Source organism: Pseudophryne corroboree, chromosome 2, assembly GCF_028390025.1.
Source record: "Pseudophryne corroboree isolate aPseCor3 chromosome 2, aPseCor3.hap2, whole genome shotgun sequence".
Classification (NCBI taxonomy): domain Eukaryota; kingdom Metazoa; phylum Chordata; class Amphibia; order Anura; family Myobatrachidae; genus Pseudophryne; species Pseudophryne corroboree.
The window spans coordinates 632503710-632526432 of NC_086445.1; the positions used below are offsets into that span (position 1 = coordinate 632503710).

General features: G+C 47.2%; 1 protein-coding gene across 2 annotated transcripts in view; it reads left to right on the forward strand.

The window, feature by feature from the left end:
* The window catches only part of BLTP3A (bridge-like lipid transfer protein family member 3A), a 262471-nt gene that overhangs the window by 160066 nt on the left and 79682 nt on the right, over window positions 1-22723 (forward strand). For both annotated transcript variants that reach the window (XM_063954906.1, XM_063954907.1), the window contains exons 10-15: window positions 180-326; window positions 548-624; window positions 770-896; window positions 1002-1192; window positions 1385-2409; window positions 2606-2745. In XM_063954906.1, coding sequence (XP_063810976.1) covers window positions 180-326; window positions 548-624; window positions 770-896; window positions 1002-1192; window positions 1385-2409; window positions 2606-2745 — 1707 coding nt within the window. The remainder of the gene's footprint in view (window positions 1-179; window positions 327-547; window positions 625-769; window positions 897-1001; window positions 1193-1384; window positions 2410-2605; window positions 2746-22723) is intronic.

Here is a 22723-nt window from a genome sequence, read left to right on the forward strand (position 1 = left end):
GAGAATATGATAAAATGTCTAAGGGATATTGGGATGTACAAGTATATGTATTTTTTTTTTTGCATGACAAAATGGTTAGTGTTTTACATGAATGCTGTGTCAGTGATTTTCCTTGATAAACCGTATGTATTCTGGTTGCTATTCCTAGTGAAATATAGTAATTCAGCTACTTTCTCTAGGGCAGAGCTGCACACATTGGAATCGGTTTTCCTCTGCAATGGGCACATGTGAGCACTGGCTACAGGAACTTGCAATAGAAAGGCAGGCAAAGGAAGACTTGGATAACAGCTTGTTGGGGAAAATGTCTTCAGCAAACTATGAGCAGAGTAACCGACATCCTCCTTCATAAACCACAGCATAAATGTTTAATTCCTGTTACTAAATTACAGACACTTCCTTCTACTTGCTTCACCTTTTCACTTTGTTCCTGCAATAACTATATAACTTGTTGTGTGTCATCACATGTCCGCATTCCACCCATTCTTCTCCTGTTCATGTTCCCTATCCTGCACTGCAGTATGAATAATTTAGGCAATTTTGTCTTCAGACGGTGTAAAACCATCTTCCACTTCACTCTACTTACGCTCTGTGCTAATTAGAGTAGATGACATGGACATTCATCAGGTAAGATGAGAGAAGTAGACCTCAATGGCTGATTTGTTGCTTTATACTGGTTTACTTACTCTCGTCACTCTTTTACAGGTATCCTCATCTGGCTGATTTGTTACTGTATACTGGCTTATTTACTTGCTCTCATCACCCTTTACAGGTATCCTCATCTGGACAGGCCCCCCAAAGGCCACCTATTCTTTCATGTCATCATGTTCCTAGGACTTGCTCTGCTGTCCACATTCAATACATAGAGTATTACCGTCTTCCAGGCGATAGTCTACCAGGTAACAAAGTAATTGTTTAACCAAAGCCGCAATCTGTTAAGTTTCCACAGCCACCTCTCTGCTTTTATTGTTTTACGTTGTCATTCATTCTCTCTCTTTCTGCAGTGCCGCCTCCCGCTCTGTATATCCAACTCCATGGTTTGCTGCTATATTTTGCTGCCCAGTCCATTTTGTGGTTGAATTTCTTTACGCTAGATCTATCTCACCACCTACAGCAGTTTGCAGCTGTGAGTACCACAGTAAAAGAAGGAGCCAGAGAGATTAGAGATGTGCGCTTAGATGGATTCAACCTTAAGGTTTGTCTTACTTTTCTCTCCATATGTCATTGCTTGTTCATCAACTCTCCAATCTTGTAATAAATTGCTTTTCCTCTACCCACTGTCTGACCTCCTGGCACATTTTCTCCTGTTATTGTGTATATCCTAATGCTTCACATTTTCAATCTGTTTCTCACATTTATCTTATAATTTTTTTCCCCTCCCTTACAGATCACATTCCCTGTGCCTTCTCCTTCCTACAGCCCACCAGAACGCCCCTCTTCCATATGTGGCCATCTTTCGTCAGTCACCCTCACTAACACTCGCCAGGCTCCAGGCTCAACTCTTGATCTTCTTCAAAACACCTTTCGGTCTTTTGCGGCACATGCAGATTTTCATTGCCCTCCAGGGCCTCTACATCCAGTATTTCTTTCCCATGTATATCCTTCCTCGGATCCCCCATCAGCATCCTTATGGAGTTTGCACAGTCCTGGCTTTTCATTCCATTTTGAGGGAGGGGTTCCTAAACACCAGATACTACTACACCCTATGCCATTTACTGCTTGGGCCTGTCTTTTACTTCCTGAACAAAAGCTACAGGTAATGTTCAGTGTTGAAGATATAGTACAGTTTCAACTGAACCACTACCATTACCTCACCTTACTGCGTTTCCAGGAGCAGCTACGGGCTCTGTTTGAAGGCTTACAGAAAGTGGATGATTCACTGACGGACATTGCCATGAGAATATCACCCCCCTGCCCAACTACAGTCTCTGTTGGTCTGTTGATGCCAGTAGTTAATATTTCTCTTCTGCTTCCTGCTTCCACTTTCCGCAGCTCCCCTATGCTGCCAGAGGAGGATTCTGACAGAAGTAGTCTTATTGGAACTGAACTGGAACAAAGTCACATGGGTGGTGACAGGAGAAGCAAGTCAAATCCAAGTAACAAAAATGAGATTTTGGAAACATCTTTTGGGCCGGAGCCAGGACAAGAGACTCCAGAAGAAAGTTCTATGGAGCAGGGAAAGCCTTCCCAGCTGTGTCACCCTAACAATACAGAACACGTAGAAGAACAAGACAGTCTGGATAATAAAGCGGTGGCTCATGATGCTGTGCAGCCAAAGGACATTTCTGTAGACCTTTTATTGGGGAAGGAGTCTGCACGTGACACTTTGCTTAGCACACTGGGTCTGACACGTGAGACTTTCAGCCTTGGGAAGGAAAGAATGCAACGCTACTTGAGTGATTCAAAACATAAGTGTGTGATACTTATTTCACTGTTTGTACCTTTTTGTTTTTTTCTCTCCTTTCTCTAGTCTCCTCTTCCAGACTTTCTTCTTTGTTCTGCTATTTACACTTTTTTTTATTTTCTGTCTTCTTTTCTATTTACTTTCTATAACGTTTTACCTTATTTTCGCTATGTGTGAAATATATGTGCATGTGTTTTATTTCAGAAATATTGAGGTTTCACACAATCGAACAGGGTCACCCCTCTCTCGCACACAGTCTCTTGATACGGTCTCAGTAGATGGTCTGGATTTGTTGTCTCTTGACAGTGAAACTACAGAGAATTTCATACTCAAATTGGATGCAGGTTAGTTGACGGCCTAAGATAACTTCGGTCCAGTGGATTACATGATTCATATAAGAAGGTAGAATGTAAAGGCCAAGCTTCAGGCCTGTGCAGGTGCCTTTGTGGCTTTTTTTTAATTTGAAGATAAAATACTGACAAACTAAAGACCCTTTGTTCTACTGCTCTTGAATTATGTTATGAAATCTGATATAATGTTCTTTTGTCCATTTATTTTCTCCGAGAGGGGTCCACAGGTTATCCTCAGGATAACATTGGGATATATTGATGCGACAGTGGATTTGCACCAAGCGGTCAAAGCTTTTCGGCCTACCAGCATGCAACGGGCCCGTTCATATATCCCCGCCTACTGGCTCAGGCAAATCAGTTTTTTGTTTGCTGCGGCAGGAGCCTGACCATGTTTTTTAGCAGCCATAAGCTTTTTTTATCTTATTTTTATAGTCTTACTATTTTTCTTGAGTGATCTTTCTAAAAAGCGTCTTATGCATACCTTAGAAAGAGTCGCCCCAACAACTCCCCGCTGGGTCGCGACAACGCTTACCCATGAGTACAGTGCTGTTTCGGCGGGCGTCTGTGTCGGATGTACTAGAAAGTTCAGCAGACGTTACCAGGCTGTGGCCGGAGCACGGGGAGAAGGTAAGGCATCGGTTCCGCTTAGAGGGGGAACATGGACACAGCCACACTGTTTTGGGAGGAGACTACCAAACAGTCGCTGACACGGCTGCCACCTAGGATGCACCAGTGCTAGGCCGTAGGGATCATAGGAGTTTGAAAATGATTACTGCTGTGTTCTTTCGCTGTGCGACTGAATACGGTTAAATCCTATATAAGGTAATGCAGTAATATGTTTCTCCTATGTACTTGAAATGTATTGACCCCCACTCATGACCTTTTCATTTCCAACTCCCTGCACCTCCTGGCCATTACAGAAACCTGGATTACTCCTCATGACACCACTTCTCCTGCTGCTCTCTCTGCTGGGGGCCTCACATTCTCACACACACCCCGACCCGGGGGTCGCCATGGGGGTGGTGTTGGGATCCTTTTACCCTCAAGCTACACATACCAACTTATACCTCCAGAACCTTCTCTTACATTCTCTACATTTGAGGTCCATGCATTACGCCTCTACCAACCAACTAATCTTCGAGTTGCTGTAATTTACCGTCCACCTGGCATTTCCTCCAAATTCCTTGACAACTTTGCTTCCTGGCTACCTCACTTCCTCTCTTCTGACATTCCCTCCATTATTCTAGGTGATTTCAACATCCCTATCGATAACCCCACAAAATCACCTGCCTCTAAACTCCTTAACCTCACCTCTTCACTTGGTCTCTCCCAGTGGACCACCTCACCCTCCCATGTGAACGGGAGCTCACTGGATCTGGTTTTCACTCACCGCTGTGATATTTCTGATTTCTCCAATTCCCCTTTTCCCCTCTCTGACCACCATTTGCTCTCTTTCAACTTATCTATCTCTGCTTCCCCATCTCTCCCTCCTAAGGCTACCATCACGAAGCGTAACATTGAGGCTATTGACACCTCATCCCTGTCCTCCCTGTTTGACTCCCTTCTCTCTCCTCTTCTCTCTCTCACATGCCTTGAACAAGCCACATCCCTATACAATGCATCTCTTACTTCTGCCCTTGACTCTGTTGCTCCGCCAACCACTATTCACCCTCGCAGATCAACACCTCAACCCTGGCACACCAAATGCACCAGATACCTACAAAAATGCTCACGTACTGCCGAGCGACAGTGGAGGAAATCACGCTCTAAAGCAGACTTCCTCCATTTCAAATTCATGCTCTCATCCTTCAGTACTGCCCTTTCCCTTGCTAAACAATCATACTTCAAAATCCTCATTTCTACACAGTCTTCCAACCCCCGGCGCCTCTTTGCCACTGTTAACTCCCTCCTCTGCCCACCACCACCTCCTCTCCCTTCCTCATTGTCTGCTCTTGACTTTGCCACTTATTTCACATCCAAGATTGACTCCATACGTCAGGATATCACTTCCCACCAGACCAGCAACCAGCCACCACCCATCCCTTGCCACCCCTCCCCTTCCCTCTTACCAACTCTGACATCTTTCTCCCATGTATCTGGCGAGGAAGTCATGGCCCTCATCCGTTCCTCCCCCCCCACAACCTCCCCGCTCGACCCTATCCCCTCCCACCTCCTCCGTTACCTCTCCCCTTCTGCCTGTTCCCATCTTGCCCACCTTCTCAATCTCTCCCTTTCATCAGGCACTGTCCCCTCTGCCTTCAAGCATGCTCTTGTCTCCCCTATTCTTAAAAAACCTACCCTTGATCCTAACACTCTCTCCAACTATCGACCCATCTCTCTCCTCCCCTTTGCCTCCAAACTTCTTGAGCGTATTGTCTATAATCGCCTCACTGCCTTTCTTTCCTCTCACTCACTGCTTGACCCATTCCAGTCTGGTTTCCGTTCTCTCCACTCCACTGAAACTGCCCTCACAAAAGTCTGCAATGACCTCCATGCAGCCAAATCTAAGGGCCACTACTCTCTGCTTATTCTTCTTGACCTCTCTGCTGCTTTTGACACTGTGGACCATCCTCTCCTTCTGCAAATCCTTCACTCTCTTGGTCTGCGTGATACTGCCCTCTCCTGGCTGTCCTCCTACCTCTCTGATCGTTCCTTCTCTGTCTCCTCTCATGATGCTACCTCCCCCCCACTTCCACTAACTGTTGGTGTCCCCCAAGGCTCTGTTCTTGGTCCTCTCCTTTTCTCTCTCTATACGTCCTCTTTAGGTGAACTCATTAGTTCTTTTAACTTCCAATATCACCTCTATGCTGATGACACTCAAATCTACCTCTCCTCCCCTGATCTCTCCACGGCTCTCCTCACTCGTACCTCAAACTGTCTTTCTGCTATCTCTTCCTGGATGTCTCAGCGCTTTCTTAAACTCAACATGTCTAAGACTGAGCTGATCATCTTCCCACCCTCCCGCACAGCCTCACCTCCCACAATCTCATTATCCATTGATGGCACAACTATCTCCCCTAGCCCCCAAGTACGCTGTCTTGGCGTAATCCTTGACTCCTCCCTCTCCTTCAAACCACACATTCAGCACCTCTCACAAACCTGTCATTTTCATCTCAAAAACATTTCTAGAATCAGACCTTTTCTCACACAGGATGCCACTAAGATCATTATTCACTCACTGATTATTTCCAGACTGGACTACTGTAATCTCCTCTTAACTGGCCTCCCTGACAATCACCTCTCTCCACTCCAATCTATCCTCAATGCTGCTGCCCGGCTCATCTTCCTCACCAAACGCACTACGTCTACCTCCCCCCTCCTACAGGCCCTCCACTGGCTTCCCTTCCCTTTCAGAATCCAATTCAAACTTCTCACACTCACTTACAAAGCACTCACCCACTCCTCTCCCATCTACATCTCTGACCTTATCTCCCTTTACTCTCCCACCCGTCCTCTTCGCTCTGCTAATGCACGCCGTCTCTCCTGTCTTCTGATTACTTCCTCCCACTCCTATCTCCAAGATTTTTCACGTGCTGCTCCATTTCTCTGGAATTCTTTACCTCTCCCCCTCAGACTCTCCACCTCTCTACAAAACTTCAAACGGGCTCTTAAGACCCATTTCTTTACCAAACGTAGCCAAATCTCAACATAACCCTCTGTTCCACGCTCTCTATGTACCCCATCTGTGTCATCCCTGTCTGTCTACCCCTCCCCTTAGAATGTAAGCTCTCACGAGTAGGGCCCTCTTCCCTCATGTGCTTATACTTTTCTTACTTTAATAATCCTCAACCGCCCAGATCCCACAGTTTTTTGACCACCTGGAACTTATCTCTATGTTTACTGGTGTAGTTATGCTTAGCTGCCCTGTACTTGTCCTATATTGTATTCAACTGTAAGTCACTGTTTTCCTATTTTTTATGTGCATTTGTACTCTGTAATCGGGCGCTGCGGAACCCTTGTGGCGCCATATAAATAAAGGATAATAATAATAATAATAATAATTATGTGCTCATATTGCTTATTATACTAATGTACAACCTGTGACTGATTGCTGACTTTACTATTTTTCTGTCAGTTTTTCTCTTACGTCCTAGGGGATGCTGGGAATATAGTTAGTACCATGGGGGTATAGACGGGTCCACTTGGAGCCATGGGCACTATAGACGTTTGATAACGTGTGCTGGCTCCTCACTCTATGACCCTCCTACCAGACTCCGTTTAGAAAATGTGCCTGAAGGAGCCGGTCACATCTCTGGAAGCTCCTGAAGAGTTTTCTGCATTTCTTTTTAAAGTTTTTTTATTTTCAGGTAGGACTGGATGGCACCAGCCTGCCTGCTTCGTTTGACTTAGGGGGCGGAACGGCCCAACCACACTAAGGGTTAATGGTCCTGTTCCCCGCTAACAGGATACTAGATCCTGAGGGAACTAATCGCAAGCCCCACCACGGCGAGCGTACATTCCGGCAGCACGCCGCCACCCCTAACAGAGCCAGAAGAAAGAAAAGTGGTGAGTACTAAGCCGGCATCCCGGTTAGCCGGTTGCCGGCCATTATGGCGGCATAAGGGTACGGAGACGCGCGGCTTCCACATGGGGCAGAATGAGTCTCCAGACTTAGTACACTGTAGTGTACACAGTACCCAGACTTGCAATACAGGCTTAAAAGGGGGCTTACTCCATTTTATGCACACAGACACATAAAGCCAGTATAAAGAAGAGTGGGAAGACCGCGTGCCACTGAAGGGGCAGGGCTTCACTATGAGCGGATCCAGCAGCTCACAGGCGCCATATTACCCTACTGCAGCTACACAGACGCTGACTACAGGGACGCGCAACTCCACCGGAGAGACTCCAGATTACCTCAGTAGTACCAAGGGGTCATAGCGGGGGAGAGCGTTATACTAGTGTACTGTGTCCCTAATTTAGGTGCTTAGTCTGCGACCCAGCTAAGCTTGACTTTAGCGATAAGGGCACCGTGTGCTCATTCTATCCTCTCTCTGTGCCTCTCGGGAAGGGCCTTTTGTGGGTTAATTGTGCTTGTAACATTTTCCTGTGTGTGTGCTGTCACTGCTGCAGTATGTCAGGCAAAGAGTGTGTTTCATTTAAGGCACAATGGGGGTCATTCCGAGTTGTTCGCTCGTTGCCGATTTTTGCAACGGTGCGATTAAGGCAAAAATGCGCATGGTACGCAGTGCACATGCGCTAAGTATTTTAGCACAAAACTTAGTAGATTTACTCACGTCCGAACAAAGAATTTGCATCGTTGAAGTGATCGGAGTGTGATTGACAGGAAGTGGGTGGTTCTGGGCGGAAACTGACCGTTTTCTGGGAGTATGCGGAAAAACGCAGGCGTGCCAGGATAAAACGCAGGAGTGTCTGGAGAAACGGGGGAGTGGCTGGCCGAACGCAGGGCGTGTTTGTGACGTCAAACCAGGAACGAAGCGGGCTGAGCTGATCGCAGTGTTAGGAGTAAGTCTCGAGCTACTCAGAAACTGCTAAGAATTTTCTATTCGCAATTCTGCTAATCTTTCATTCGCAATTCTGCTAAGCTAAGATACACTCCCAGAGGGCGGCTGCCTAGCGTGTGCAATGATGCTAAAATCTGCTAGCGAACGAACAACTCGGAATGACCCCCAATGTTCCTCTTCTCCACTAGTACACTAGTGTGTACTCAGTGTAGTATCCCATCTCAGGCTAGTGTGGCGGAGCCAGCATGGCTGGATTCCATTAGGGGGATGATTTCCACCATCTGTTCAAAATTATCTCATAATGAAAAAGAGATGCAATATTTAAGACAGTCTATGGCTGAGTTTATGCAGAAGGACTCAGTACTCAGACCAGCGTCTCAGCCGTCTACCATTTGCCGCAAAAACGTACTTTGGCCCATATCCTGCATTCTGACTCTGATAATGAAGGGTCAGAAATGGAGGAAGGTGAGGTGGACATAGAGGTAGGGGAGGATATTCTGTCACAGGGTATAGAGGCTCTCATAGATTCTATCAGAGAAGTCCTAAATATCCCTGATAAGGTGACAGAGGAGTGTCCGGAATCTTACTTAAATATAAAGAAAAAATCCTCAGACACTTTTCACATTTCAAAGGAATTAAATACCCTGTTTGAAGTACCGTGGGTTAATCCAAATTAGAAATGTAAAATTCCTAGGCGGTTATTATTATGTTTTCCTTTTCCTCCTGAGGATAGGAAAAAATTTATAAATCCACCGATAATGGATATATTAGTCTCCAGGCTCTCACGTAAAATAGTATTACCTGTTCCTGGTGCAGCATCCCTAAAGGATACAGCTGATCGTAAGATTGAGACTACACTCAAATTTTTGTATACAGCTGCAGGGGTGGCCCAGAGAACCACTATAGCATGCGGTTGGATTACTCAAGCCATTGCTAAATGGTCTGGTAATTTAATTGAGGGGTTAGACACCTTACCTCAAGAGGAAATTGTGTAACTCCTGCAGCACATACAAGACTCTTATGAACTTTATGGTGGAAGCCATTAAAGAGATAGGTTTGCTTAATGCACGCACTACTACATGGCAGTGTCGACATGCAGGGGATTATGGCTATGTTAGTGGACTGCTGATGCGGACTCCAAAAAAGGTGTTGAAGGCCTACCTTTCACATGTGAGGCCGTATTTGGCGATGAACTCGACAAGTGGATCTCACAAGCTACTGCGGGTAAGTCCACTTATCTACCTTCTGCAGCTCCGCTAGCCAGGAAGGCCTACTCAGGACCCAATTTACGGTCCTTTCAGACCGCCAAGTTTAGGGGCAATGCCAGGGGTTCTTCTACAGCCAGCAGAGGTGCTAGAGGTAAACCACGCAAACCAGCGACTGCTTGTTCACAGGAACAGAGCTCAGGCACTGCCTCCTCAAAACTTTCCGCATGACGGTGGACCGTGATGCCTGGGAGATACGCAGGTGGGAGGCCAGCTACAATTCTTCAATCAGACCTGGACAAGATCTTGCCAGGATCCCTGGGTCATAGATCTTATATCCCAGGGCTACAGGTTGGAGCTCGAGGATCTCCCAATTGTGGTCCCGGTTGTTACTGACACCTCTGCTACTTCAAAGTCCTTGGATGTTGTAAAGGCTTTGAAGGTATATGTAAAGCTCGTCACAGGAAATCGGACTCGCTGTTCATTATGATGGCAACAAGATTGGGTGTCCTGTTTCAAAGCATGCTTATTCCATGGCATGTTTGCCGATTCCAAAATCTGCACAAGCCCTCTCTACTATATCGATGGGTTCCTCTTGGGCGGCTGCCCGGGGTGTCTCAGCATTACAGCTCTGCAGAGCAGCTACTTGGTCGGATTCAAACACGTTTGTCAACTTTTACAAGTTCGATACCTTGCCCTTCAGTTTGGTCCGTCAGTTCTGCAGGAACCTCAGCACTCTCCCACCCGGTTTGGGAGCTTTGGTACTTCCCCGTGGTACTAAATGGATTCCCAGTATCCCCTAGGACGTAAGAAAAAATAGGATTTTAATTACCTACCAGTAAATCCTTTTCTCATAGTCCGTATGGAATACTCTGCGCCCGCCCGGTGCTTTGTGTTTTCCTGCAAGGTTACTTGTTTAACTACTGTTCGGTTCAGCTGTTGCTGTTCTGGTTTTCAAGTTGGGTTAGCATGGCTTTCCTCTTGTTCTAGTTGTGCTAGTTCGAAATCTCACCACTTTCCTTATCTATATCCTTCTTGCAAAGTATGTCCGTCTCCTCGGGCACAGTTTCCTAGACTGAGTCTGAAAGGAGGGGCATAGAGGGAGGAGCCAGCACACATTATCAAACTTTTATAGTGCCCATGGCTCCAAGTGGACCTGTCTATACCCCATGGTACTAAATGGATTCCCAGTATCCCCTACGGACTACGAGAAAAGGATTTACCGGTAGGTAATTAAAATCCTATTTTCTGTCTTTTCCAATCCTCAATGCTGGTGCAAAGCAGGATAGGGTCGGATTGTATGTCACTTTTACAAAATTTTAAGTGTTTACAGTCACAAATTGTGTAGTACACTGTTCAAGTGTGTGATTATTTATCATGTCTAAGAGCGGCAAGGGTGAGGAAAATACACTCACAGCAGCACCAATACTTGTGTCATGTTTGTCTTGCAAAGCTGGGTTAACCTCTCGGGATCTGGTTCAGAATGATTTATGTGTAAAATTGTTTTAGCTTTCACCAAAGTCTCTTGAAAAATCAAAGGCAGACACAGGTGCAAGTTGAACCCCCATGGCCTATGTTTGCACAGACATTATCCAGTATAGCTGAGCGGATAATTCCAACTTCTGTACCATGGATAGGTTACACTATTAACCCTTACATGCAGCATTCCACCTGGGGTTTATCACATCCAGCAGGGGAAGCAGCAGCCTCTCAACAAAAACCGGCGGAAAGGCCAGTGGTCAGTAAATATCATAGACATGAAACAACATCTTCACAGTCTATACATTTTCTGATGAGGATTTGTCGGTGGATGAAGACTCACTACCCTCCGGTTCTGCATACGGAGATGAGGAGGAAGGTCTCAGGTCAGTGGACCTAGCCGAGTTAATTAATGCGATGAATGCCATTCTATCCTTAGAAGAATCAGCAGAGACTGTGTTAAAATCTAAGACACCTGTGTTGAAACATCCCAAAACAGTTAGGACTAAGTTTCCTGGGTCAGAACAGCTGACGGAAATTATGCAAGATGCTTGGGTTACGCCCAGTCAGAAGTTTAGAATTCCAAGGAAATGGAATTCCAATTATCCTCTTCCGGCTTGGGACTGTTTAAAGAGGGAGGTGACTCCCAAAGTAGACACGCATGTCATTCGATTAGTGCAAAAATCTACATTACCTCTGCCTTCAACATCATTAAATGATGTCACGGATAGGAGAGTTGATGGTTTTCTAAAAACATTTTTCCCTGTCTTGGGGCAAAAGCAGTGGCTGCCTGGGCTGATGCATTGGAAGGGGATCTTTCAATGGCATCTAGAGAGCAAAAATCCCATGATGTACATATCAAACAGGCTGCAATGTTTTTGGAAGAAGCAGCCTTGGATATGGGTACAATTGCCTCTCAGGCATCAGTTTCAGCAGTAGCCGCTCGCAGAGCAGTTTGGCTACGTACATGGAAAGCTGATTCAGAATCCAAAAAGGTTTGGAGTCTTTACCTTTTACTGGAGATATTCTTTTTGGTAAAGAATTGACAGATATTTTGGAGTCAGAAGCAGACTCCAAGAAAGTGAAGTTTTCTTCCACATACAGATTCAAGCCTGAATTTCCAGCTTTTTGGCCATTTTGGTTTCAAGGGAAAGGAAAAGGTGATGGCAAACAGTCCCAATACAACAAGTCTGGCAAGACTAAAAAGCATTGGGCTACCAGAGGACCGGTGTCCAAATCAGAAGTTAAGTCATCAGTCTGATGGTGCGGGCCTCCACCTGGGGGATCTCAGGGTGGGAGGCTGACTTCTTCAATATGCACAGATCACAGTAGTCTACCACAGATGCCTGGGTGCAAGAAGCGATATCTCTCGGTTATGCATTTGCTTTCAAGAAACACCCTCCTCAAAGGTTTTTCTGCAGCGGGGTACACTGGGGTTCCACAGGGAAAACATCTGGGTGTAGAGTTAGAGCTTGATCCGAGGCACCAACAGGTTAAAATTAAAACAAAAAGCGGCTGCGCTGTATACCAGGAGATGATAAAAAGATGAGAGCCGGCATATATATTATATAAATTTATTAACAATGCATGAAAAGTAAAAAAAACAACCAATTGTAAAAGATCATTAATACAGTTACAATTGGTTGTTTTTTTAACTTTTTCATGCATTGTTAATAAATTGATATAATATATATGCCGGCTCTCATCTTTTTATCATCTCCTGGTATACAGCGCAGCCGCTTTTTGTTTTAATTATATTCTCCACAACACTCACATAGTGTGTACGGCTGTGCAGTCTCCCAGGATAATTTTTTATTAACACTAATATTAGTTTCTCTAACGTCCTAGAGGATGCTGGGGACTCCGTAAGGACCATGGGGATAGACGGGCTCCGCAGGAGACATGGGCACTTTAAGAAAGACTTTGACTCTGGGTGTGCACTGGCTCCTCCCTCTATTCCCCTCCTCCAGACCTCAGTTTGATACTGTGCCCAGTGGAGACTGGGTGCATTTCAGGAGCTCTCCTGAGTTTTCTGTAAAGAAAGCATTTTAGTTAGGTTTTTTATGTTCAGGGAGCCTGCTGGCAACAGACTCCCTGCATCGAGGGACTGAGGAGAGAGAAACAGACCCACTTCTCTGAGTTTCAGGGCTCTGTTTCTTAGGCTATTGGACACCATTAGCTCCAGAGGGATCGGTACGCAGGTCTCACCCTAGCAGTCCGTCCCAGAGCCGCGCCGCCGTCCTCCTCGCAGAGCCGGAAGATAGAAGCCGGGTGAGTATTGAGGAACAGACATCAGAGGCGGCAGAAGACACCTTGATCTTCATAGAGGTAACGCACAGCACTGCAGCTGTGCGCCATTGCTCCCATTCACCTCACACACCTCGGTCACTGTAAGGGCGCAGGGGGGGGGGGCCCTAGGCAGCAATATAAAACCTCTCCTGTGGCATATGTGTATATATATATATATATATATATATACATGTACAGCTGGGCTGGGTACTGTACATGTATATAAAGAGCCCCCGCCATGTTATTGAGAAATTTGAGCGGGACAGAAGCCCGCCGCCAAGGGGGCGGGGCTTCTCCCTCAGCACTCACCAGCGCCATTTTTCTCCACAGCACCGCTGAGAGGAAGCTCCCCGGACTCTCCCCTGCTTAACACACGGTGAAAGAAGTGTTTTAAAGTAGAGGGGGGGGCACATAATTGGCGCATATACATAACAAAAGCACTACTGGGTAAACATACTGTGTTTTTTCCTGGGTCATATAGCGCTGGGGTGTGTGCTGGCATACTCTCTCTCTGTCTCTCCAAAGGGCCTGGTGGGGAACCTGTCTTCAGAAAAGAGCTTCCCTGTGTGTGGTGTGTCGGTACGCGTGTGTCGACATGTCTGAGATTGAAAGCTCACCTAAGGAGGAGGGGGAGTGTATGAATGTTAGGTCTCCGTCGGCAGTGCCGACACCTGACTGGATGGATATGTGGAATGTTTTAAGTGCTAATGTTAATTTATTGCACAAAAGATTAGACGAAGCTGAAGCTGGGGTACAGTCAGGGAGTCAACCCATGCCTGTCCCAATGTCGCCTGGACCTTCGGGGTCTCAGAAGCGCCCACTATCCCAAATAGTTGACACAGATACAGACACGGATTCAGACTCCAGTGTCGACTACGATGATGCAAAATTACAGCCAAAGGTGGCTAAATGTATTCGATATATGATTATCGCAATAAAAGATGTTTTGCATATCACTGAGGAACCCCCTGTCCCTGACACGAGGGTACACATGTATAAGGGAAAGAAACCTGAGGTCACCTTTCCCTCCTCACATGAGCTGAACGAATTATGCGAAAAGCGTGGGAAACTCCAGACAAAAAACTGCAGATTCCCAAAAGGATTCTAATAGCGTATCCTTTCCCGTCGCAGGACAGAATCCGGTGGGAATCCTCCCCTAGGGTAGACAAAGCTTTGACGCGCTTATCAAAAAAGATAGCGCTTCCATCCCAAGATACTGCTACCCTCAAGGATCCTGCTGACCGCAAGCAGGAGGTTACCTTGAAGTCCATTTACACACATTCTGGTACGATACTCAGACCGGCTATTGCGTCGGCCTGGGTTTGTGGTGCTATAGCAGCATGGACAGATTCCTTATCAGTGGATAAGACCCTTGATAAGGATACAGACCCTTGACAAGGATACCATTTTAATGACCCTAGGGCATATAAAAGATGCTGTCTTATATATGAGGGATGCTCAGAGACATTAGTTGACTGGGTTCCAGGATAAACGCTATGTCTATTTCAGCTAGGCGTGTCTTATGGACCCGACAGTGGTCAGGTGATGCCGACTCCAAGAGAAGTATGGAGTTGTTGCCTTACAAGGGTGAGGAATTGTTTGGAGAGGGCCTCTCGGACCTCGTCTCCACGGCTACGGCAGGTAAATCGAATTTTTTGCCATATATTCCCTCACAATCTAAGAAAGCGCCTCATTATCAAATGCAGTCCAATTCGTTCCAATAAAAGCAAGAGAGTACGTGGATCGTCCTTTCTTGCCAGCGGTAAGGGCAGAGGGAAGAAGCTGCACAACACAGCTAGTTCTCAGGAACAGAAGTCCTCCCCGGCCTCTGCAAAATCCACCGCATGACGCTGGGGCTCCCCTGAGGGAGTCCGCTCCAGTGAGGGCACGTCTTCGACTGTTCAGGCACATCTGGGTTCACTCACAGGTGGATCCCTGGGCAATAGAAATTGTTTCCCAGGGTTACAAGCTGGAATTCGAAGAGGTGCCTCCTCACCGGTTTTTCAAATCGGCCCTACCGACTTCCCCCCTGGAAAGGGAGATAGTGTTACATGCGATGCGCAAATTGTGTCTTCAACAAGTGGTGGTAGAGGTTCTCCTGCTTCAAAGAGGGTAGGGGTACTACTCAACTCTGTTTGTGGTCCCGAAACCGGACGGTTCGGTCAGACCCATTTTGAATTTAAAATCCCTCAACCTTTACTTAAAACGGTTCAAGTTCAAGATGGAATCGCTCAGAGCGGTCATCGCCAGCCTGGAAGGGGGAGATTTTATGGTATCTCTGGACATAAAGGATGCATATCTTCATGTTCCCATATATCCTCCTCATCAGGCGTACCTGAGATTTGCGGTACAGGATTGTCATTACCAATTTCAGACGTTGCCGTTTGGGCTTTCCACGGCCCCTGAGAATTTTCACCAAGGTAATGGCGGAAATGATGGTGCTCCTGCGCAGACAGGGTGTCACAATTATCCCGTACTTGGACGATCTCCTCATAAAAGCGAGATCACAGGAGAAGTTGCTGAACAGCGTATCACTTTCACTGAATGTGTTACAGCGACACGGCTGGATTATCAATATTCGAAAGTCACAGCTGAATCCTACAACTCGTCTGCCCTTCTTGGGCATGATTCTGGACACAAACCAGAAGAGGCTTTTTCTTCCGACAGAAAAAGCGCAGGAACTCATGACTCTAGTCATGAACCTTTTGAAGCCAAAACAAGTGTCAATACATCATTGCACTCAAGTCCTGGGAAAAATGGTGGCGACATACGAAGCCATTCCCTATGGCAGATTCCATGCAAGGACCTTCCAATGGGACCTTTTGGTCAAATGGTCCGGGTCACATCTGCAAAAGCATCAGCGGATCACCCTGTCCCCCAGGGCCAGAGTATCTCTCCTGTGGTGGCTGAAAAGTGCTCACCTTCTAGAGGGCCGCAGGTTCGGCATTCAGGACTGGATCCTGGTGACCACGGACGCGAGCCTCCGAGGTTGGGGAGCAGTCACACAGGGAAGAAATTTCCAAGGCCTTTGGTCAAGTCAAGAGACTTGTCTTCACATCAACATCCTGGAACTAAGGGCCATATACAACGCCCTACGTCAAGCGGAGTTCTTACTTTGCGATCGACCAGTTCTGACCCAGTCAGACAACGTCACCGCAGTAGCTCATGTAAACCGCCAAGGCGGCACAAGGAGCAGAGTGGCAATGGCGGAAGCCACCAGAATTCTTTGCTGGGCGGAGAATCATGTAAGCGCTCTGTCAGCAGTGTTCATTCCGGGAGTGGACAACTGGGAAGCAGACTTCCTCAGCAGACACGACCTGCATCCGGGAGAGTGGGGACTTCATCAAGAAGTCTTCATGCAGATTGCAAGTCGGTGGAGACTGCCCCAAATAGACATGATGGCGTCCCGTCTCAACAAGAAGCTACAAAGGTATTGCGCCAGGTCAAGAGACCCTCAGACGGTAGCTGTGGACGCCCTAGTGACACCGTGGGTGTTCCAGTCGGTCTATGTGTTTCCTCCTCTTCCTCTCATACCCAAGGTGTTGAGGATAATAAGAAAAAGAGGAGTGAGAACAATACTCATTGTTCCGGATTGGCCACGAAGGACCTGGTATCCGGATCTGCAGGAAATGCTCACAGAAGATACGTGGCCTCTTCCTCTAAGGCAGGACCTGTTACAACAAGGTCCCTGTCTGTTCCAAGACTTACCGCGGCTGCTTTTGACGGCATGGCGGTTGAACGCCGGATCCTAGCAGAAAAAGGTATTCCGGATGAGGTTATTCCTACGCTAATAAAGGCTAGGAAGGACGTGACATCTAAATATTATCACCGAATATGGCGAAAATATGTTTCTTGGTGTGAGGCCAGGAATGCTCCTACGGAAGAATTCCATCTTGGCCGTTTTCTTCACTTCCTACAAACTGGAGTGAATTTGGGCCTAAAATTAGGCTCCATTAAAGTTCAAATTTCGGCCTTATCCATTTTTTTTCAAAAGGAATTGGCCTCTTTACCTGAAGTACAGACTTTTGTGAAGGGAGTACTGCATATTCAGCCTCCTTGTTAAGTTTCCTTAAGTCACATTGGTTTGAACCACTTAAAACAGTGGAGTTGAAATATCTCACTTGGAAGGTGGTCATGTTGTTAGCCTTGGCTTCGGCTAGGCGAGTTTCGGAATTGGCGGCTTTGTCACATAAAAGAACCTATCTGGTTTTCCATATGGATAGAGCGGAATTGCGGACCCGTCCTCAATTCCTACCTAAGGTGGTCTCATCCTTTCATATGAACCAACCTATTGTCGTGCCTGTGGCTACACGTGACTTGGAGGATTCAGAGTCCCTGGATGTGGTCAGGGCTTTGAAAATTTACGTGGCCAGAACGGCTAGGATCAGAAAAACAGAAGCACTGTTTGTCCTTTATGTAGCCAACAAGGTAGACGGCCCTGCTTCAAAGCAGACTATTGCTCGCTGGATCTGTAACACGATTCAGCAAGCGCATTCTACGGCAGGATTGCCGTTACCGAAATCGGTTAAGGCCCATTCCACTAGGAAGGTGGGCTCGTCTTGGGCGGCTGCCCGAGGGGTCTCGGCACTACAGCTGTGCCGAGCTGCTACTTGGTCGGGGTCAAACACCTTTGCAAAGTTCTATAAGTTTGATACCCTGGCTGAGGAGGACCTCCTGTTTGCTCAGTCGGTGCTGCAGAGTCATCCGCACTCTCCCGCCCGTTTGGGAGCTTTGGTATAATCCCCATGGTCCTTACGGAGTCCCCAGCATCCTCTAGGACGTTAGAGAAAATAAGATTTTAAACCTACCGGTAAATCTTTTTCTCGTAGTCCGTAGAGGATGCTGGGCGCCCTTCCCAAGTGCGGACTACTTCTGCAAGACTTGTATATAGTTATTGCTTACATAAGGGTTATGTTATAATTTCATCGGTTTTGGACCGATGATATGTTGTTTTTTCATACTGTTAACTAGATAGTATATCACAAGTTATACGGTGTGATTGGTGTGACTGGTATGAATCTTGCCCTTGGATTAACAAAAATCCTTTCCTCGTACTGTCCGTCTCCTCTGGGCACAGTTTCTCTAACTGAGGTCTGGAGGAGGGGCATAGAGGGAGGAGCCAGTGCACACCAAGAGTCAAAGTCTTTGTTAAAGTGCCCATGTCTCCTGCGGAGCCCGTCTTTCCCCATAGTCCTTACGGAGTCCCCAGCATCCTCTACGGACTACGAGAAAAAGATTTACCGGTAGGTTTAAAATCTTATTTTTCATTGTTTCTGAGGCGCTTTTAAGCAGCTATCTGTCCCTTCTTTACCAACAGGTTAAAAGCTTTGACTGTTCCCAAGATACACAGCGCCGCCTCCCCTATAACCCCGCCTCTGTGCACAGGAGCTCAGTTTGTAAGTTGGTGCCTGCAGTGCAGGCTGATAACAGAGAGGGCTGCGCTGGGCAGCCCTGAAAAGAGCTTTCATTTGAAGAAAAAAAAATTCAAGAGCTGCAGCATAGGCACTTAAAAGTGCTATGTGTCATTCTGACACATCGTGCTGCGGCTCCCTCACCTCCCAGCGGCGCTGTACACTCCCACGCCCTGGTTGCCAGGTAACTACAGCGGAGGGCTCCGGTTCTTACATAGGGCACACACACACCGACGCTGCTCTCCGGGATCCTATGGCCGCTGCCAGGAGGAGGTAAGAGGGTCACCCAGGCAGGACCCGCTGCAAACCGCGATCCGGTGCGGTCTATGGGAGGCAGACCGCACGCGCTGGCGTGGACACTGTGGTCGTGCAGGGACCCCACTAGACCACCAGTGCAAGGGTACAGGTCGGATTTTAGCATTAATCCGTTTCCATAAGGCCTGCAGTACCTGGTGGTGAAGTCCAGCAAGGGGATCTGGCTCTGATCTGTAGCCCCTCCTCCAGCCCCAGGGTGCCATTTACTGCTAATGTTTCCGCACTGGAGCTGCAACTCTCTCTCACCCTCACTCCCTGTAAGCGCTTGGGCGCCATTACACACAGCTGCACTGATCTGGGACTGCTGGGCCGCCTGCATCATCAGCGCTGTGCATTTACAGAACACTTAAGTATTCTACATGTCTTTAGACAGTGTTAGTTAAGAACAAGTGCACATTGTAGGGGATATTTAGTACAAGTACCCTGTGATATACATCCAGTCTTTACTGTGCATTGATATATCTATATATCTAATTAGCTTTACTTGAGTAGTGTGTTTACTAAAGTATTGCTAGTCCAGTGCAGTTTTATTGTTGTTTGTGATAATTTTTGCATTGTGCCTATAGCTGCTGTGTGATTTCCATTCTGTGTATCTCACACATACTGCTTTATTCTTTACCCTGAGGGAGGCTAAGTGCTTCAGGGTTTTCATATAGGGTTTATCACAGGATATACTGTGTTGGTATTTTCTCTGTGTATTACAGTCACCATATACCTCTTAAATCCTCTGTGTGTGCTCTGCCTGTAGTCACACTATCCGGGGGTTTTTTGTTAGGTATTCTGTCTGCTTATATTTTACTATTCCACCCTAAGGTAAAGCTTTCATATGATGTCAGCTCATCAGGGTGAGGGTTGTGTGGCTGACCCTGCGTCCTGCAGTGTTCATGCCATGGTTGTCTCTGAGGAAAATATTGCAGCTGAGGGTTCAGGTGCTGGGGGCTTTGTATCCCTCAATCAGTCTACTACAACGGGGCAACTACTGACCCACCGTGGGCTACGTTTTCGAATTTACTGACTACGCTGGTAACTAGACTTGTGCCCCCTATGGGACCTCCTGTGCCATTACAGCCACATATCATCCCTGCTGCTAATCTGCCATGGGCAGATACTCTGTCCTCTCAGTTACAGCAATTAAATCAGTTTTTGACCAAGCCAAATCCTAACCCTCGCCCACCTAGGACCAAGGGGTCATCTAAGCTGTTCCATACGTCCTCACAATCCACTCATGTTACAAATACTTCATCTGATGAAGATGTCGCATATACTGATCCCTCAGACACTGATGCAGATGCTTCTGATGGGGAATCCCTGACCCAAGTGGATGTTCCTGACCTCTTAGAGGCTATAAGGCTGGTTCTTCAAATTGATGATAATGAAGAACCACCGGCTTCCTCTTAAGAAACCAGATAAGTTCAAGCTTCAGAAGGTTACTAAGTTAGTTTTACCACATTCTGACCATTTAGTTGACATACGTCAGGAATCCTGGGAATATCCAGGTAAGAAATTCTCTCTGTCTAAGATGATGTTGGCTCGTTATCCCCTCGCTGCAGCGTTAATCAAAAATTGGGAAACACCGCTGCCAGTGGACTCACAGGTCGCAAGTTTGGTGGTATCATCTGCTCTGCCTGTCACTTCCGTCACCTCTCTGAAGGAACCGACGGATAAGCGTGTGGAGGGTTGCTTGAAGTCCATTTACACTCTGGCTGGAGCTGTGCATAGGCCTACTAATGCGGCCTCTTGTGCTGCTAAAGCTATAGAGGCCTGGGTTCAGGAAGTAGGAGCGGAACTACCGTCTAATTTTCCTTATAATGCAAAACAGTGTCTTTCATACATTGTTACAGCCTCTCATGTCTATTCTGGCTCGCCGAATTCTCTGGTTGCAGTCCTGGTCTGTAGATCTGGACTTAAAAAATACCTTGGAGGTTATCCCTTTTAAGGGAAACATTCTTTTTGCGGAAGATCTCAATAAGATTGTCGCTGACTTAGCGTCTGCTAAGACTGCGTGTCTGCCCAGTACTACTCCTTCGGTCCCGAAGGCTAAGAGTACTTCCTTTCGTTCCTTTCGACCTCCAGGTAAAGCAAAGGTTCATGCGTACCCGAAACAGGCTCGCACTTCCAAACCCACTAAGCCCAAACCTAAACATGCCTGTGCTGCCCGTCAGCCTGCTGCCAAAACAGACAAACCTGCTGCATGACGGGGCGGGCCTCCCTCTGGGGATCCCAGGGTGGGAGGCTGACTTCTACAGTTTGCTCAGGTATGGCTACAGACCACTTCGGACGCCTGGGTAAGGGAAGTCGTCACTCACAGATACGCCATCTCTTTCAAGAAACGTCCCACTCGCCAGTTTTGCTTAACAAACTTCACTTCGTATCCAGTAAAAGCAAAGACTCTCCATCTGCTGGTACAATCCCTCCTGGACACGGGAGTGGTAGTGCCGGTGCCTCTGAGAGGCAGGGGGTACTATTCAATGCTGTTTCTAGTCCCGAAACCGAATGGATCTTCTCGGCCCATTCTCAACCTCAAGCCTTTGAACAAATTTGTGAAACTTTCCAAATTCCGTATGGAAACTCTTCGCTCTATTGTTCTGGCCCTGGAGCCCAAGGACTACATGGTATCCCTGGATATACAGGATGCTTACCTGCATATACATATTGCAGTGTCGCATCAGCAATACCTGCGGTTTGCTATTGACAACCTACATTTTCAATTCCATTCCTTGCCTTTTGGTCTGACCTCGGCTCCTCAAGTTTTCACCAAGGTCATGGCGGTCATGATGGCCCTACTCCGCAGTCAGGGTATCGGGACCCTGCCGTATCTCGACGACTTGTTGATCCTGGTGAACTCCCCAGAGGTTCTCTCTCCTTCATCACCTGGAACTGACGGTCCAATTCCTGCTAGCCCACAGGTGGCTCATCAACTGGAAGAAGTCTTCCCTGCTCAGAGCATAGTGCACCTGGGAGCACTATTGGCCACCCACAACCAGCGGTTGTTTTTTTCTCTGGAGAAGGTCTTGAAGCTTCAGGACAAGATAAGATACTTCCTCTCTCGCCCACGTGTGTCAATTCACTCGGCGATGCAATTACTAGGCCTCATGATTTCGGCTTTCGACATGGTGGAGTACGCTTAATTTCATTCCCGCCCTCTGCGGAGGTTAATTCTCTCAGAGTGGGTCGGTCTTCCTCACCGTATCAGGTCTCACATGATATCCTTGACTCCGGAGGTCCATCTTTCACTGACTTGGTGGCTGCAGGACCAACAACTGAGCAGGGGTCGTCCACTCTGGATCTCCAACTGGGTCCTTCTGACGACGGATGCCAGTGTGCGGGGTTGGGGCGCGATGTTTGAGAAACACACTCTCTTCGGGGTCGGTAGACCAAGGAGGAATGTCTCCTCCTGATAAACATGGAACAAGAGTGACCCCAATTAACTTTGCGGTTAACCGCAGACCGCAAAGTTCCCATCATTGGTTACAATGGAGCTGCGTTACGCTACATTGTAAACAGTGTGCTCCTCCTGATTGGCTGTGCGCTCCTGCACTGTCAATCAGGAGAGCACCATGACGTGGCGCTCCCTGACTGGCTGGCAGGACCTTCACTGACGGAAGTCACGGGGGGTCCCGCCATTCGGAGAAAGGGGTTCCATGTGTAAACATGGAACCCCTTTAGTTGTGAGGATCGGATTTTCGTGAATTTACGTGAATTTCGTGAATTTACGTGAATTACGTCGAGAAAGAAGAGGACAGATCTACAGTGGATTGTTTGTAAGTGTAATTTTATTTTTACAGGGAATACGTGGATTCTACTGGAC